The sequence below is a fragment of the Ictalurus punctatus genome, chromosome 16 (assembly GCF_001660625.3).
Source record: "Ictalurus punctatus breed USDA103 chromosome 16, Coco_2.0, whole genome shotgun sequence".
Classification (NCBI taxonomy): Eukaryota; Metazoa; Chordata; class Actinopteri; order Siluriformes; family Ictaluridae; genus Ictalurus; species Ictalurus punctatus.
This window is the reverse complement of record NC_030431.2, coordinates 5374407-5392869: the sequence shown is the minus strand read 5'-3', so window position 1 is coordinate 5392869 and position 18463 is coordinate 5374407. Positions and strand designations below refer to the sequence as shown.

Sequence of the window (18463 nt, the reverse complement as noted above, 5' to 3'; positions counted from 1 at the left end):
TTAGCATATAGAGTTAGTGTACAGATGTTTACCATATATAGAGCTAGTGTACAGATGTTTAGCGTATATAGGGTTAGTGTACAGATGTTTAGCATATATAGGGTTAGTGTACAGATGTTTACTGTATAAAGGATTTAGTAACATTTTTGATAGGATATGAGATAAATACTTTAATGATAGCTTTTGCCCAACATTATGTATTTTTTATTTCCAGACTGAGCCAAAGATTTTGTTTCTTTATGCATTTTAATGTCAGAATATACTGTTAAATTGCTTCACATTTCATCTCCGTATGAAAACTTTTAAAATATTTATCATATTGGGAATTGTCTCAGTAATTTTTAAGAAATACACATTCATCATCAGGGAGCAGCTTCACTCCAAACTGTAAATACATTCCAATTCAAAACAAAACAAAAAACACATCCACATGGAGGTCATTACAGTTTTATACACAGTTTTCGGTACGTGCATGTATGTGTGTGTGCGTGCGTGTCACTCTCGTGATGACATCCTCATACAGTTTTGAGTGTAAAGGATCATCACTGATCCTCACGCAGTGTTTATTAAAACTGCTACTAACTAATAAACACTGCAGTTTAAACACAGAACACATTTATTATTTATTATATTTATTGCATTATCACGTTTCATCACACAGTTCATCGATACTGCACATGTCCCATAATTCCGCTCTTCATCATGTTCCTGTTGATTTCTGCGGGTTTTTATTCACTGGATCGACGATGACCACAATCCCCCACACTGCCAAACCTGTACACACACACAGAGTGAGAGAGTTATTTTTAGCAAAGCACGCTGTTTGGGATTAAAATATCAACAGAGGATCAAAATGTTCATATTTATTATAAGGGAGGAGGCGCACACTGATGATGTCACGTGGACTGCATTAAGACTAATAGAGAGTGTTTACCTGCAGCGAAGGCGAGTTGCAGTGCGGTGCCCACAGACGCGCGCGCTCCTCGATGCAAGGACGTGCGCGCGCTCCGGTACACAAACCCCGCGGAAAAGAGCAGCGCACCCCCCGAGAGCAGCCGACAACTCCAACAGCTCCGGGACACTTCCGGTGCGCGCGAGGACATCTGACAAACCGACAAGTAGGGGGGAAAAATTACAGACTGAAAAGGAGCATGCAGAATACGGCGTGAGCGCGCGCAGTGTCCATATAACACGCTTCACTTTTCCCACCGGAAATACGTGACTCACATGGCAGGAGCGCGTCAGCTGTGCGCACTCTCTGCGCAGAACATTCAGGAAAAACCAGCAGAAATGATACGTTTATTTGTGGAATTTATTTTATTTTATTAATAAAGGCAAAAACATTACAAATAAACCGACTGACTGACATTCATAAATTATTACAATACATTTTGTTATTAAATTGAGTTTCTGATATTCAATATTTAAATTACACCCAGTTTAGTGGGTGTAATAGTATATATTTCAAATTTCATGTGAATAACCTCATTGGAAATATATTTACTGAAAGAAGTTGATGTGTTCAATACGTATTTCCCCCACTATATATATATATATATATATATATATATATATACACATATACATACATACATATATACACACACACACACACACACTAAACTGTCTGTGTTGACAGGGATAGTGAAGATCACCCTAGTATATAGTTTAGTATATATATTTATTTATTTACTATTTCCAGTCACTTCTCAGGAGGAGGTGTTTCTCCTCATTCCACACCACAAGTACCAGTGTGGAGCTCATCACAGGTTCAACATCAGCACCCTGGAGCTCCTCTACAGCTGCAGTTGGTGGAGTTAAAGGGTGGGAGGGACAGTGGGTGGAGTTTCAGAGAGGATGGGGTCAGTGGGTGAAGTTACATGGAGGGTATGGTTTAGAGGGTGGCTGGGTGTGGTTATTTCTGGCTGCCGTAGGTGCGAGCTATGTTCTCGTTGGTCTGTGCAGCATCTTTGAGCATCTCCATGATCTGAGCGTTCCTCCTCCTGCTTTCCTCCATCCGCAATGGGTTCGACTCTGGCAGGTTCTGATGGATGACAAACAGAGACAGAATCACACTAATGAGGATGCGACCCAAATACAACTTCACTGAAGTGCACTCTGTAGGGCTCAGTGCTGATATCTACATCCTGCATGCATCATAATGAATATCACAGAACAGAAAAGCCATTTTCCTCATGTCTCCAAAATCTACTACAGTGCTCCATTACTGATCTTCTTACTTAAACACAATTAAACATAAAACATTTCTCCAGCATGTCAGTTTTTAAAAAATAAATCTACATTTTATTTTTTTTTACCCTGGACACTGATGCAGAATAAATAACAAACATCTCAGATTTAAAAGTATATGAATAAAGGGGTGCCAAGACTTTTCCACAGTTCTGCATACCCATTAGGGTGATGACATTTTATGGGTTCCTGTGAGGACATGTCTCTGAGCCATAATCACACACTTGAGTTTAAGCTGAAGAGCTGCATGATAAAGTAGGAATGTCACACCAGAGACCTTCACACACTGCGGTATAACCTGTGTTCTAGTGTGGGTTCTACAGGTCAGTGTGAACAGTGCTTCTCATCCTGGACCCTGCACGTGTCAGTGTTTATTCCTGCTCTAACACACACACACAGTCAACTGCAGCGTAGGACCGTGTGTGTGTGTGTGTGTGTGTGTGTGTGTGTGTGTGTGTGTGTGTGTGTGTGTGTTTGTTTGTTTTCAGGTCAGTACACTGTACCTTCAGTAGTTCTCGGTTCCGCTGGTCTCCGGGATCAAGGCTCCTCCAGGACGCGTATCCGGCGATCAGCGCTGCCACGGCAGCCGTGTAGCTGAGCAGTTTCCGCAACGCGCTCATACTGTTAGCATAACAGCTAATATCTCCTTCAGCTTCACTTTTTAGCTTAGCCACTAAATGCAAAACACAACGCAGCAAGGAACGGAACTATGTCACAGCGGAGTCGGAAGTGATTCACCGCCTATAAAGTAGAAAGTATGCATCACTTTTTACGCGTACGTTAGGAACAGTGTACAGTACGCGTGACGCAAATTTCGTTATAAAGAGAGTACTGTACTGTACGCGCACCGCCAGATGATTTTCTTTACTTTGTACGCGCAGGTTGCACATGCGCAATACATTCTTTTGCACTGTTTAGTTCTTCCACAAGTTGGCAGCAGTGAGCCAGGGCCGTTGATTCTCAACGTAATCGAAGAAAAATGAAAAAACGTAAACGAGGGCAGGTTAGAAAGTATTTGTATAATTTTAGCCTTAAAGAGTATAAGGATTTCTATATGGGTGCTAATCGTGGGATTATATAGAGATTGCCCAAGCATTCTTCTTCGTTCTCGTCCTTCACGTCAGAAGACTTGCTTTACTGATCTGTACTGACTCTTGTAGGCCAGGAGGGGTAGTGCAAGTTGTCGTAATGTGCATGCGTCGACCGCCTGTGTATGCGTACGTCAAATGGAGTATACTTTGAAAGGCTATGCGTACGAGTAAAAAACGAAGTATTCCAGAGGCTTTACGCGTACACTAGCGTATGCGCACAGTAGTACGCATAGCCTTTCAAAGCATACTCCATTTGACACATACGCATGCGCATTACGACAACTTGCACTACCCCTCCTGGCCTACAAGAGAATCTTGAACCTTGAGAATCAACGGCCCTGGGTCACTGTCGCCACCTTGTGGAAGAACTAAATAGTGCAAAAGAATTAAATGCGCATGTGCGCATTTAGAAAAATCGGGTGGCGCGCATACTCTGCCGATGGCGAAATTTGCGTGACGCGCACTGTACGCTGTTCCTAGCGTACACAAAAAAAGTGAAGCATACTTTCTATATGGAATTAATGGTCGCACGTGCACATTTAATTATTTTGCACTAGTTAGGTCATCCACAAGGTGGCAGCAATGATCCAGAGCCGTTGATTCTCAACGTAGACGAAGAAAAAAACGGAAGAGACGACTATATATATATATATATATATATATATATATATATATATATATATATATATATATATATATATATATATATATATATAAATTAAACACTTATGCAATATACGGGTTTATATTTAGAAAAACACCTTAAATTACAGCATTTTATCATCTCAGTTCTGATATCAATCCTAATTAAACCTGTTTCAGTACACACACACACACAAATGTGTGATGGAGGTTTTTATAAACGCAGTAACAGTGCTGTGATGGGTTTCATTACCGCAGCGCAGATTTAACATTTTAAACAGTTTCATGACTGTAACTCTGAAACCTCTTTTTGAAGCGCAAAGAAACACTCAAACACATCTGCTAATGAGAGGGACTTTATTTATAATTCATTTCATTATTATTTATTTAATCAGGTAAATACTTTAATGCTCACTAATGTTCATTCACGGATTTGGAGAAAACAAATAAGAGAAAGAAAAGTGTTTTAACCCGAGTCCCAGAATATCACACTCACACACAGCTTCAATTCAATATTACATTATGTTACATATTACTGTTCACAAACAGCCGAGACGAGCTACACACAGCTATCACTTACACACATCACACCCCACCCCCCAGCACTCTGCCCCTCAGCTCTACCCCCTCTCACAGATGAGCTCGATGACACTTTGCTCCATGGGGACCGGCTCTATGCAGCGGTGCGCTGTGCTGCTCACGATCTCATCCAGCAGGAAGTGGACGAGGTTCTCATCTGAGACAAAGCGCCACAGGTAGAGCTGCAGGTAGTGACAGTCCACCTGCACCTGCTGCAACCCGAACCGACCAAACGAGCGCACACGCACACACTCCACCAGAGACTTCAGACTGATCTTCACTATCCCTGTCAACACAGACACCTGACACAAACACACACAGACATTCACACACACACTTAATCACCACCGCCTGTACCGTCTGATATTCTGTTATTAATAGAATAAACAAATACACAATTTCACTGTGTAATATATAAAATACCACATGCTCACTCTATTTTAAATGTATTATTATTATTATTATTATTATTATTATTATTTTGGTACATCAAAACTGTCTGACCTTGTTGAACTCGACAGGGCTGAAGATGTCGATTCTCTCAGAGAAAAGCTTGTGGATGTTACTGAGCAGGTTAGTGTCCATCGGAGCACTAAACACACACACACACACACACACACACACACACACACACACACACTTTCAGTGCCAGTGTGTGCAACACTTATTGTAGACAAATCAGTGTGTGTGTGTACCTGGGTGTGTAACTGGGGGCGTAACGTAGCTGTTGTCTGGAGCTGCTGTAGACAGAGAACGTGCGTTTACTGGAGTCACTGCTGTGGGCTTTCCTCACCCCCTCCTCATATAGCAAGCCCACCTACACACACATGCACACACGCATAAAGAAAACCACACCCAAATGTAAATGAACTGTATTAATTCCTGTAACCAACCTGAGCAGGTAAATAAAGCGGTATTTTCTCAGCTGTACGTACCACAGCATGCTCTGTGATTGGATTGGTTAAATTACCCCCTGCCCTGCCCTTGCCTCCTCACCCCCCCTTTACTTCTACACACACCCCAACACGACGGACTCGTTAGTAAACTCTGATACCTGGACGTCGATAGCCGTCGTGTCCTCCACCACTCTCTTCATGACTGCACGGACATTCCGCGGCTCGATGGTGTTCACCCAGTCCCGTGTCTCCACACTCTTCCTCAACATCTGAGAGATGATTAGACCCTGAACCTGAAACACACACACACACACACACACACACACACACACAGCGTCCCACATGTCAGAGCCCATACCACTGCATTATGCAGGATTCTACTTGAGCTCGTAACTTGTAACTTTTCCGATAAAGAAAACGACTCAGAATTCCTGCTCCAGAACTGAGCATGGTCTCCTTTACATGCGACCCCTCAGAATATCGAATCAGCATAACCGCTCAGAGAATCAACAGTAAACCCAGCAGCATTTCTTACCCTTAAACCAGTTATAGTGTGTATATGCGTGTGTGTATATGAGCTTTACATACAGATATATTCACTTTAAACTCTACACTTCACTGTCTCGGGGAGGAAAACACACATCTCTCACACACTGAGTCTGTTCATCACAAAATACCAACAACGTCTTCCCCACTGAAGCTCAAACACACACTGTCATTCCGAGCTCCGACTTCTCACTTCAGAGTCAAGTCTAGCGGATTAGCGTTACCTTGACATAGTGGTTGAGGAGTTTCTGTGCTGCCTCTCGGGCCTCAGCACACAGAGTCGTCACTGTAGTTACCGGAGAATGAAGCTATGTTTAACACAGAGAAAGAGAGCATGAGACAACAAGCTCTGTGTGTCTGTGTCTGTCTGTGTGTGTGTGTGTGTGTGTGTGTATACCTGTGTGAGGAACTGCTCGTCGGTCAGTGTGAGGATGTAGGAGATGGTGGAGGTGTCGTAGTCGAGGCAGAGGCGTGACAGCAGCAGCAGTAAAGTGGGAGGCGTTGAGCTGCTCCGGTCACCTGCGCTCTCACAGAACTGACGTGATGTCTGACAGATAAACTTAATGAAGCTCACAATGAGCCCCTCTCTCACACCCTGACTGCAGAACTCCCCCTGCACACACACACACACACACACACACACACACACACACACACACACACAAGATTTGAGCTGAGGGAAGGGTTTGTGGGCGGAGCTAATGTGTACTCTGTAAACACGGACCTTGAAGTAGGGTTTGTTGGAGAAGGTGATGTCTTTAGCGGTGAACAGGTGCACAGACACTAACACTGATTTGATCTGATTGAGAATGGAGTTCGACAGTGACGTCAGGAGCTCTGGCAGGGTGGGTGGGGCCTCTTTGGCAGCAGAACTGCCTGCTCCACTAGCTCCACCCACTGTGACGCGTGGCGCAGCAAGGGCCTGCCTAACGTCGGTCAGGCTATCCAGGTAGAAGTTCTGTAACGCGCACAGGTACTGTTTGATTCGCTCTCGTGCCGCATTAATAACGATGTCGGTCCCACGGCTTGCGACCTCTGACCCCGGAAGCAGTTTGGACACAGCCTGGAGGCGGCGATGGAAACGATCCAGCGCTCTCACCAGGAGGGAATTGTCCCCTACGCCTTTCTCCTCCTGTATCCTGCGCTCCACTATCCTGAAATACCTGCCTGCTAAAGTGTCCACAAACTGCTGCAGCTTCTGATTGGCCATCTGAGGGAGGTGCTTGGGGGCGTGGTTGCCCCCCTGTGGACGGGTAATAAATAACTCCTGATAGGAAGCGATAACTAAACACAGATCACTGACAAACTCGTTACAGCCTCGATCAATGAACTCCAGGATGTCCATCCTGCCGGCGGGAGACAGGAAAGGGTTCGACTCGGACACCGGAGACACTGGGGTCACGCTCGGTCTGGAATCGCTAAGCTCCGCCTCTAAGGCCTGCAGATCCGCCTCCTTCTTAGAATGGGCATGGCTTAGAAATTTGTCACAGAGCTCCTCGGCCGGTTCGTCCAGCTGCAGCAGCAACTCCACACACTCGGACAGCTCCTTAGCACTCGCACTGCTGTCACTGAAACACACACCGTCAACACGGGATTAAACACAGGATTAACACTAGTTAGTGTTAATATGACCGTGGTGGTAGTTCTGCCTGTGGCTGAGATGCGTTAACTAGATTGTGATGTTAATGTGATGTTTAATGCTAATGTGCTAGTGAGAGTGTACCTAAACCTGTCCCTCAGGTGCAGTGTTAATTCCAGCATGATGGTGTTGCACTCGTCCTGGATGCCCCTGAACGAGGTGATGTTGTTATAGTGGTTGAGGACGCAGCGAGCTCTCTTCTGAGCACTGACGGCTCGCCCAAACTCACCACACTCAACACACCTCCTCAACCAGGCCGGGAATTCGAACAGGAACTGCAGCTTACGCACCAGAGAGTGCACACCTGAACACACACACACACCCACGTGTTATGACCCATGGTGTTTTCAGTGCTTCAGGGTGGGTGGGTGTGTGTGTGTGTGTGTGTGTGTGTGTGTGTGTGTGTGTGTGTGTGTCCATGCCTGACAGTTTGGTGATCTGTGTGTGTTGACCCTGCAGTGTGCTGCTGATCTTGGCGCTGAACTCGGTGATGGCGGCCATATTGGCCGAGAGACAGTCCATCTCATCCTCCATCTTCTTAAAGTCGTTCTTCATTTTCCTGATCGTGTCTAAGGACACACGCACACAATTAGCAGTTAGCTTGGTGGCTAAATAACACCTGCACATCATGCAAAATATAGGCAAGGATTTAGGGGTGGACCTACATGTGAATACACATTTCTGTAATGTTTATTATATCCCGTAATAATCGTCAACAAACCTGACACAATAACATCATTTCATAATCACTTTGCTATTAACGTGTGTGTGTTTTACTGACCGGTAGCAGAAATAAACTTGTTGTAGTTTTCATAGACCAACGTCTGCATGTCACTGTCCAGAGAGCGGATCTGTTTCACCATACAGCTCTCTTGATCCATCAGCTCCGCCAGAGAACACTCCTTTCTCATCTACACACACACACACACACACACACACACACACACACACACACACACACACACACACACCCTCTTAGTTGAGGACGGGTTATAGTCCTGGAGAACAGAACTCCTATCAGATCCCAAATCATCAGTGGTGTTGGAGTGCAGTGACGTAAAGAAGGTCACATGATAACGGCCATCTCAGTTACCATAGCAACAGCAAGTGGCTTTATATTTATATTGCACTTGGCATAAAATGAGCATTATAGTATAGATTCCTTTATAAAGTGAAGCTAATTTTAAAGCTGACGTCACTCTTAGCCGCACGGCTCGCGCCTCAGCAGTTAGCTCGATGGCTAACACTAACGTCAGTGTTCTTCTGGTGTGAGGTGAATAAATAATAACGACACTCAGTTTAAATGATTAACTCAATCCTCTAGTCCTCAGCAGCGGTGTGTTCACCTTGTTGAGGTAGAGCTCCGGGTCGAAATGGGGCCCGTTGATGTCACACGGATCCGCGGACTCGGTCTGCTCCGCTTTCCCCTCCTCACTCAGGCCGTAATAAAGCTGCAGGAGCCCGTGAACCCGCCGCTTATGAGCCGCACTGCCTTCTTCAACCTCCATTTTTACCAGAATAACACTTAATTTTACTAATAACACCTGGAAAATCTGACGTTTTGATCAGATTTCAGCACAACCGGCTCATTGAGAGGCTTCTGCCTCAGGTTTGTTGTTACTGAGGTAAAACAAGATGGCGCCTGGATCGCTCACACTTCAAAACAAAAGTGCGACTACAAATTAAAACAGCATCTTTCTTAAATATTAAACATTATTTAAATATTCATATATTATAGAGAAATATTCAAATGTTTATATGATGTGTGGCTTATTATATTAAATATGCCATCAATATAATTATTTCTAAGTGACAAAATCAATTACATAAATTCAATCCGTTGCTTAACTCGGGGTTTTCTTTTTATTTCCTATTGACAAGCTAAAAACAACCTGTAATATAAGCAAGTTTATTTCAATATTCATATAAAATTCCACTGATACAAATCATGAAATTAGTATAAAGTGTAATAGTTATAATGCTGCATATTGTTAGTTTAGATTACAATCACTAGCATTAGTAGTGCATTTTTATATAAGCTTACAGAAGTTGAAGAACACAAACCCAAAACAACATGAACAACAGCCTCACAAAAATGCACTAAAGATAAAAGTGAGTTTGAGTGATGAATATTCCGTACAGTCTAATTTCTGTAACTGGAACATTCAGAGACATAAAGCTTCATTTTGCACATACACACAAAGCGTCGATACAAAAGCAGGTTATATTGGTCACGACAGCCTAAGTCTTTAAATTAGTACATGGTAAAGATATTTACAATTTCATATAAAAGTCCCGCTAACAGAATTAGCATAGTCAGGCTTTCATCAGTGGCACATCCTGTGTAAAACTCTCTGAGTATCTCCGAGTGTTCTGAATGTTTTCACAGTCCACAGTGCCAGTGTTAAATTAAATAAACACCAGTGTGATGGTTCAGAACCTTCACACTGTCTGAATCAGAAAGCACACAACCCTTTAAGCTCACAGTTCCACACTCTGGTCACTTCGATGATGAAACCGATAACGAGAATTAGCCTTAATGAGGCCTAATGAGGCTTAAAGAGGTTTAACAAGGCCAGCTGTAAACATTTCTTATGTAAAGTGTACATTCTGTAATAATTACTCCAGCACATCAGACTCATCATGTGTGCAGGAATTTACTTCTTTTACAGACGACTTCTTTTTTTGGAATGAACTGAAAGGTACAGGTCTATGGTTACATCCCAAATTACACACTGCTGCACTAGACTGTCAGAACAGCCACCTACATTACACACTATTTAATACAATCACTACAAAGTGCAGCAGCGTGCTTTCTTGAACATAACATAATATTAAAGACTTGTAAAATTATAACCTATAAAACAATAATAATAATAATCATAATAATAATAATGACACCCCATCCCAAATTTCAGGTGCTGCACATTTAGTGCACTTAATGCAGTTTGGGACACTGCACATTTCTTATAGGAGTATTATATTAAACAAATACATATTTGTGCACTTATGACTATATTAGACAAAAGTGTAATATTCTTTATTCTGGATTGTGTTTATACAAATCTGTCACTATTTAATAATAAGTATGGGGATTTGAGACACAGCCCATTTCCTAGGAGACTGCATTAAACATGCAGTTTGGAACACAGCCTCGATCGGGCCAGAGTGAGATTATCAGATAAAAAAATTACCTCAGTGAAGCAGCGGTGTTGTATGATGAGCGGATAATAAAGGTGTGTTTATGTGTGATGAGCGGTTAAAGCACTGATGAGAGAAGACACTGAGGTCAGACACTCTGGTACTTTGGTAAGAGAGACAGTTTCGGGAGTTTTCCTCTCCGTTTGGTTTAGTGGTGTTTGCATAGTGGAGAAACGTCTCAGCATCCACCCCGTGCTGTAACCGGTTACTCACACATGTAGCACGATCTCGGTCCAGTCTGTCTGTCCCTTCAGTTCATCATAGGGTGTGTGTGTGTGTGTGTGTGTGTGTGTGTGTGTGTGTGTTTAGTCTCTGCTGTATAGAGCGCAGAGGTTCAGCTCTGCTCCAGGTTGTCCGTCACCTGAACAGCAGCATAAGAGGGAGGAGTTTGCTTGGTGAAGAAGGATGCTGCTCTCTTCGGTTTCAGACGCTTTATCTCTTTACCTGAAAGGTAAACAGGTGAGATCTTATTGATCATGCACTGTGCATAATGTAAACAAGATCGCTACATTAAGTGGCAGCATGAGCTAATAATGAAGTCAAGCAATGAACTGGGGATACGGATGGGACTCGAGGCTGCCACACCTTAAGGATGCAACTATGGGCTGCCACTCTGTATAGAGATGCCACTGGGCTCCCATTTATAAGGAGAGGATATGGAGCTGCCACCCTGTATGGACATGACTCAGGGCTGCCACTCAGCACTCACTCCGCCCCTCTACATGCTCTGTGACAGTGTTTAACTGATTAATGTCGCTCCACTCACCGTCGTCAACATAGCTGATGGTGTTCAGCGTGTGCACTCTGCTGCACACTACACTGTTCTGCCTGCGCACTTTCCCCGCCCGTCGCCCCCTTGCTCCCTGTACACTCTCCTCCTGAGCTGAAGCCATTTGGGATGCAGCCGCTTCACCGACAGAGCGCAACTCTACACAGAACTCAATCAGACCGCTCATCAGCTCCGCCTGGAACACACAAGCACAAGCTCTGTCCGTAAAACACACATCAGAATATGTGTGTGTGTGAGTGTGAGTGAATGCGTGTGTACCTGTTTAGAGTAAATCTTCAGTAATTTATTGACCGGTGTTCCATCTTCCTCTCCATCGAACTCCAGCCACAGGATGTGAGAGTCTCCCTCAGCGTCAGGGTACGTATGATCCCACGACAGCTCTGAGAACCGCAAACCCAGGAGCACATGCTGAAACACACACACACACACACACACACACACACACACACACACACACACAGGTGTAATAATACAATGAAATGATAAATGTGGTACAGTGTGAAAGTGTGCCACAGCATCACACCCTGCAGTAACACAGTGATTCAGAGAACCCTGGGATCAGAACGGTTCCTCACCTTCTCCTTAGTGTCGATAACGTACACTCCCTCTAGACTGATCCCGACACTCACCGCCTTACGCCCTCCACGCTGCAGCAGGCCCTGAGCCGGCTTATCTATCTCACCCATGAAGAATGCACACCTGAGAGAGAGAGAGAGAGAGATAGAGAGATAGAGAGAGAGAGAGAGAGAGTGAGTATGTAAGACACACAGATGGTGTGTGTGTGTGTGTGAGAATGTGTGTGTGTACTGACCCGTAATAAGGCAGATTGTGGCAGATGCTGAGGTACTGGAGGATGAGTTGGCGGGCCTCAGTGTGCATCTTTAGTGTGTGATACTCCTTCAGTAAACTCTGCTCCAGTTCAGCACGACGCCCCGCCCTCAGCCTCAGGGTGGAGAGAAGCCCTGCCCCCAACCCCCCGACTACATGGGCCGGCAGCAGCGATGACAACTTCTTTTCTCTGATGCACACACAGGAAGGGGGACATGAAGTTTTCAAACACAGTTTGTAACACACAGCACTGAAGAACACCCTGACAGAATTCAGTATTTTATTACACGTTGTATTTACATATATTAATATTTAATTAATAATATTAAGTTTTATATTAATATTACACTGTCTAGCCCTACATTTACATATCAGCATTAATGCTAATAATCTGAAGATTATGAGTGTGTGTACCTGATAGTTGAGTGTGTGTGTGAGAGAGAGTGTGTGTATATGCAGGGCTCTACAGTGCGACCATTTCACTCACATTTGCGACCGAAAAGTACTTTGTGCGACTGTGAATAAATATTCATTCGCACCGGTGCGAGTGACCTGTTCAGAGTTGTATAATACAATCGGAATAAAAACTACACGAAGTACAAAATGCATCTACACTGCGCAACAGTTAATTTCACACTGCTTTTCATCTCCTCAGTCAACTGAACAAGTGTGTAAATACTGCAGGGAAGCCATTATGGTGACGAGAGTAACACTGTACATCATCTGCTTCAACTTGCCGAGCTCACAAACCGCCATCTCTTACTGATCACGCAAAATGACCTGAACCTGTGACCTGCTCGTGTAGACACAGCGGCATCGGGCGGAGTAAATTCATAATAATGCTAACGTTACAAGGTGAGTTTAATTCAAACTTCTTTATTAAATAATCCCTCACCAATCATAATCAAGAGCAGCATCTGTTCAGTCTGTAAACGTACAGTATGCTGCAGCTCTCCATTCACCAACTCTAACAGATAGCGCTTTCACTTCATTTAAACTCAGATATCACTAGAAATGTCAACTCCAGTTTTCATGTTTTGATTTAATCCCCCCAAAAAAACAAAATATTATATAAATGAACTCACCCAATCACATCTTATATGAGATTATTCAGATATATACACAATACACACAGCACGGTTCGAGAACTGACTCCAGCCCAGAACCATGACAGTGGAAAATGTGTCATAGTGTAGCTTTAAATATATTTAAGAGGAGCAGACTTCAAACCCTGAACATTAGGTTTATTGTATTTGTTTACAAGGTGGAACAGGTTAACAGTTGTTGTTTTTTTGCATACAATTCATAAAATTAACTGAAAATATTAAATTTAGTTTATCAGAAGGTAAATTAATGTGTTATGGCTTACACTATGTTCCTAAATTCTGTCATAATTGACAAGCTCAAGTTTTCTCATACCTACTTGTGTGTTATATTGTGGAACATTAACGTTACCATATGAGAGTGTGTGTGTGTGTGAGAGAGAGTGTGAGTGAGTGAGTGAGTGCGTGAGTGTACCTGATGGCGGTGGTCAGCTGCTGGTCATCGAGTCCTGTACCGATCTCTATAGCACAGGACAGAGCAGCCAATCGGTTCCAGTGCTCTGGGTCACACGGGTACCGGCCCTCAATAATGTTTAATTTAGCCTCATCATACAGGAGCCGCAATACACTCTCATCTTCCACCTCCAAAACACACACACACACGTATATTATATTATATTATATTATATTATATTATATAACATATTATATATATGAATAACTGTTATTTACCGGCTAACGGAAACTCTGATATAAACTCTGATTGATTGAGATATATATCAATCAGAGTTTCCGTTAGCTGGTAAATCCCGGTTATTCACAGTTACAAAAGGATAAAATCAAAAACTGTCAGACACGAAGTCCAATAAAAACACTAACAAGGACTAAATCCACACTTTCCCCACTACATCTAGGGAACACACTAGTGCACTACAGTACTATTTGAAACACAGTGTGCTTCTCTCTCTCTCTCTACAGTGAGTACACACACTACCGCTCAAAAGTCTAGACACACTCATTCTTTATTTATTTATTTTCCCCACATTTTAGAATAATAAGAAAAGTCATCAAACCTCTGAAGTAACACAAATGGAAATATGGGAATTATGTTGTGATAAAAAAAAAATCCAAAATAAATTAAAATAATTTAATATTTTAGCATCTTCAAAGTAGACACGCTTTTTGCCTAGAATTTCCAGAAATGTATTCTTGGCATTTTCTCAACTGATTTCTTGAGGAATTTCCCTGAGATGCTTTTTAAACAGTATTAAAGGAGTTCACACCTACACTGGACATTTATCGGCTGCTTTTCGGTATATTTCTCTCCGAGTCGTCCATTAAAAAAAATTTTTTCTTGTAAATAAAATGTTATTTTTCTAATGAAAGAAATGAATATGTTGACACAATTATATTTTTGTCTACAACACCGATTTCAAATATTTAATCATACACCTTCAGATCAGAAGGTTTTTAAGATCATTAGAAACATTATAGTTGAGTGTCCACAAACTTTTGACCCGTAGTGTGTGTGTTTACCTGCAGTTCTTTAGACTTGGGGTAAAAAACGTTCCTCCTGTACTGCAGGCACGGCTCATCTACAGACCAGAACACACAATCAGTACACACGTATACGTACACACACACACAAATATAGACAGACAGACACACACACACACCTAGTGTGATGTCCTCTGTGTGAGCGTCAGTGAAGCGGTACAGCAGGTCCTGCCACTGACGGCACAGTTTATACGGCTGATGTTTCGGCTTCAACTGCAACTCTGTTCTCACACACACACACACACACAGTTTATGGACATTTACAGGCTATGATTTGAATATTTATTCTTCCATCAGCAGCTGTAATTTCTATCAGTTACAGTTTGTGCGTCCGTGTGTTAGTGTAGTTACTCTCACACAACAACAACAACATTGCTCCAAACGGCCCTGAACACCTCTCCTCATAACTGGAGGGAGGGAGGGAGGGAGGAAGGGAACGAGCGAGCAAGCGAGAGTGTGTGTGTGTGTGTGTGTATGTGTGTGTGTTACCCAGTAGAGGTGAGCACAGCCAGAAGGCGAAGGCATCCTGAGCAGAATCGGGAATGTTGAGGGCGTCTCTCACACTACGGCCGAGCTCCTGTACACACACAGACCCCACACTCTCTACACACACCTGTACTGCCCCGTCACTCACCAGGTACACCAACACATCCTGAGCTACACACACACACACACACACACACACACAGTAAAAGCAAATCTAATATCATCCTCAGTTTCATTCTCTCTGAAGAGGAAGTGTTAAAGACAAAACAGGAAGTTCACAGCCATAGAACATAAACAAATCTAAGAATAATGAATAGAAACAACACACACACCCAGGAGAATTTACATTTTATAGCCCAATTTATAAATAGTTTGGCTGGGGCACAGGTGGTAGAGCAGGTCGTCCACTAATCGTAGGGTTGGTGGTTCGAATCCCGGCCCACATGACTTCACATATCGAAGTGTCCTTGGGCAGGACACTGAACCCCAAGGTGCTCCTGATGGCAAGTTAGCGCCTTGCATGGCAGCTCTGCCACCACTGGTGTGTGAGTGTGTGTGTGAGTGTGTGTGTGAATGAGATACAGTGTAAAGCGCTTTGGATAAAAGCGCAGACCATTTACCATTTGTTCAGACGGGATTAGTTCATGCTCCTGCATGTGGAGGTGTCATGTAATTATTATCAGAGGACGGTAAAAAGGTGTGTCAGAGAAGACATTTCTGGAGGTTTTAGGGACCATATTGCGTTCCAAATGCAGATACAGGCTACTGACACGTGATGTTGATGTGATCAAGCATGGCCACGCCCGTTAAAACATATTCTTACAATAAACATCAAATCAATCAGCGTGTCTTAACATGAGGGGTGTGTGTGAAATACCTTGTGAATCCATCAGAAGTACTGCACACGTCCAAATGCGCTGTGTGTGTGTGTGTGTGTGTGTGTGTGTGTGTAAGAGGGACTCACCTCGAGTGACTGATGAAGAAACACTTCCTCTGTTGGAGTGAGATAGTTCAGACGGCTCTGTGGAGAAATCACACTCATCTCCCTCCATCTGACAGATATATACACACACACACACACACACACACACACACACACACACCTGAACATCAGTGTTTGTAACTCAGTGATAATGACTCTGTTATTAACCCAACACTGAACCTGAGCAGATTAAACCCGCGTCCCTGCATCTGATCCGGAGATCATATTTCATTAATATTAATAACACCTCTATGACGCATCATAATTAATTAACATAACTACATTAATAACTCCTCTATTATATCTCATAATTAATTAATATAAACCCCGTTCTGCTCATTAAACACACAGTGACAGCAGCCAGATTAACTGAACTAGACTGAGATTAGTTAGCCCGATCTCATTAACCAGGTTAGTTAATCTTATTAACAGTAGGTAGTTTAGAAATATAACAGTGTTTTAGCTGAGTGCTAACGCTATACACTGAGTCTATTTATCTGCTGAGGTCTTATATTCTATTTTATTATCTATCTATCTGTTTAGATTAAATATCTAAAACTGTAAACCTTACACCGACTTTATAAATGTATATTTCACTACAGCGGCTAATCTATTTCAATCTAATGTAACCTAATGTAAGCTAAACTAAGAGAAATCCGCTGTGTGGACTGGTAGCTCGCGCTGTTCACTCACCGAGGCGCTTCCTGCTAGCGGCTCCGCGCTGGAACTGGATCAGTCCGAGTGTCAGCAACACTCTTTATACACTGTTTATATAAAGTTTATAGTTACCATCGATGTTTTGGAAAGATTAAGTTTCACAGAAAACAGCAGGTGTATTTGTGGCTGCGGCGGAACAGCGCCAACTCACTCTGCTAACGATGCTAACTGTTTATTCCCAGAGAGCCACAACACTCAGTTTCCTGTTTCTTTAGCGCCGCCTGCTGGTAGTTTACCGACATAAGTCATTTATTTATCTGGAAACGAGCGAAAATATAAGGAAGTCTAAGCGGACATGTATTATTATTATTATTTCTTTGTTGTTTTCTCGTGATCTTGACATAACAAAAAGCTGTTTTCTCACGACTTGATTTTATCCCAAGAAAATCTCGAGCTTTGTGAATGAGACTGGTGTTATATGCACGTTGGCATCTTCGCCATTATGCAAGTTGTTGTAGTGCGCATGCGTTGACCGCCTGTGTACGCGTATATGTCCAATGGACTATACTTTGAGAAGCTAAGCGTTTTTCTTCGACTACGTTGAGAATCAACAACCCTGGGTTACTGTTGCCACCTTGTGGAATAATTAAATAGTGCAAAAGAATTAAATGCGCACGCGCGACCTGCGTGTACAAAGTACGCGCGGTTAGAAAAGTCGGATTCTTACATGTTTCGTTCATTAAGATAATCTTCACAAATGAATACAACGTTTATGAATTTTGAAGCCTAAATACAATCGCCATAAGTAAAAAGCTAATGTTAGGCTGTATTGAACTACGCCACGGTCACATGACTCAACGTCGCCACCGTTAAGCTTCCCACAACTATTTCAATCTTTATTTAAAAAAAATACAATTGGAAAATACTATAAATTGCTAAATCTACAGTTGGAAAGTTTGAGTTGGAATAGTTTGTAAGAGCGGGAGTATAAACACAGAGAGGCTGTAGTAGATAAGATTTCCTGTTCGGCGTGATGACGTTTAATTTCCCCGACAGTCTCCGTAGTCTCATTTAGACGTTTGTTAGCAACCGTTTTTTTAAGACACGTAAAAGCTTTTAAACAATCCTGAATGGCGTATTACTGATGTATTACTGATGTATTACCGATGTATTTTATGTCGTAGTATAAAACGTGAACATATCTTGAGCTTGTGTTAAGCGAAGACCATATTTCAGGCATTTAACCAAAAACCCATTCAATAAACCCACTGAGTCG

At 42.7% G+C, this 18463-nt stretch overlaps 3 protein-coding genes across 4 annotated transcripts; all 3 read right to left on the bottom strand.

The window, feature by feature from the left end:
• Positions 1 to 1662: 1662 nt before the first annotated feature.
• LOC108276903 (ubiquinol-cytochrome-c reductase complex assembly factor 3) lies at positions 1663 to 3146 on the bottom strand. The gene is made up of 2 exons (XM_017488988.3): positions 2754 to 3146; positions 1663 to 2044 (listed from the first exon to the last, which is right to left on the bottom strand). The coding sequence occupies exons 1-2, from the start codon at positions 2868 to 2870 to the stop codon at positions 1916 to 1918; spliced, it is 246 nt and encodes an 81-aa protein (XP_017344477.1). The 5' UTR covers positions 2871 to 3146; the 3' UTR covers positions 1663 to 1915.
• A 1180-nt stretch (positions 3147 to 4326) lies between these two features.
• On the bottom strand, positions 4327 to 9288 carry vps51 (VPS51 subunit of GARP complex). The gene is made up of 11 exons (XM_017488980.2): positions 8990 to 9288; positions 8425 to 8554; positions 8066 to 8212; positions 7728 to 7947; positions 6729 to 7572; positions 6402 to 6617; positions 6229 to 6312; positions 5617 to 5751; positions 5258 to 5379; positions 5067 to 5154; positions 4327 to 4864 (listed from the first exon to the last, which is right to left on the bottom strand). The coding sequence occupies exons 1-11, from the start codon at positions 9149 to 9151 to the stop codon at positions 4604 to 4606; spliced, it is 2409 nt and encodes an 802-aa protein (XP_017344469.1). The 5' UTR covers positions 9152 to 9288; the 3' UTR covers positions 4327 to 4603.
• A 250-nt stretch (positions 9289 to 9538) lies between these two features.
• Positions 9539 to 17643, bottom strand: frmd8 (FERM domain containing 8). Of its 2 annotated transcripts, XM_017489305.3 has the most exons (12): positions 17399 to 17643; positions 17224 to 17294; positions 16513 to 16600; positions 15552 to 15719; positions 15182 to 15283; positions 15042 to 15100; positions 13981 to 14147; positions 12446 to 12652; positions 12210 to 12333; positions 11893 to 12042; positions 11611 to 11809; positions 9539 to 11288 (listed from the first exon to the last, which is right to left on the bottom strand). In XM_017489305.3, the coding sequence occupies exons 3-12, from the start codon at positions 16598 to 16600 to the stop codon at positions 11179 to 11181; spliced, it is 1374 nt and encodes a 457-aa protein (XP_017344794.1). In that variant the 5' UTR covers positions 17224 to 17294; positions 17399 to 17643; the 3' UTR covers positions 9539 to 11178. The 2 variants fall into 2 exon arrangements, with proteins under 2 accessions (XP_017344794.1, XP_017344793.1); XM_017489304.3 differs by having other exon boundaries at positions 17224 to 17643.
• Positions 17644 to 18463: the final 820 nt, after the last annotated feature.

Excerpts from the sequence above, each read along its gene's own strand:
- LOC108276903 (XM_017488988.3), bottom strand. The coding sequence starts at position 2,870 with ATGAGCGCGTTGCGGAAACTGCTCAGCTACACGGCTGCCGTGGCAGCG. Across the intron at positions 2,045-2,753 it reads GGAACCGAGAACTACTGAAG|AACCTGCCAGAGTCGAACCC; the intron begins GTACAGTGTACT and ends GTCATCCATCAG.
- vps51 (XM_017488980.2), bottom strand. The coding sequence starts at position 9,151 with ATGGAGGTTGAAGAAGGCAGTGCGGCTCATAAGCGGCGGGTTCACGGG. Across the intron at positions 7,573-7,727 it reads CACCTGAGGGACAGGTTTAG|TGACAGCAGTGCGAGTGCTA; the intron begins GTACACTCTCAC and ends TGTGTGTTTCAG. Across the intron at positions 4,865-5,066 it reads GCCCTGTCGAGTTCAACAAG|GTGTCTGTGTTGACAGGGAT; the intron begins GTCAGACAGTTT and ends TGTTTGTGTCAG.
- frmd8 (XM_017489304.3), bottom strand. The coding sequence starts at position 16,600 with ATGGAGGGAGATGAGTGTGATTTCTCCACAGAGCCGTCTGAACTATCT. Across the intron at positions 15,101-15,181 it reads CACAGAGGACATCACACTAG|ATGAGCCGTGCCTGCAGTAC; the intron begins GTGTGTGTGTGT and ends TCTGGTCTGTAG. Across the intron at positions 12,334-12,445 it reads CACAATCTGCCTTATTACGG|GTGTGCATTCTTCATGGGTG; the intron begins GTCAGTACACAC and ends TCTCTCTCTCAG.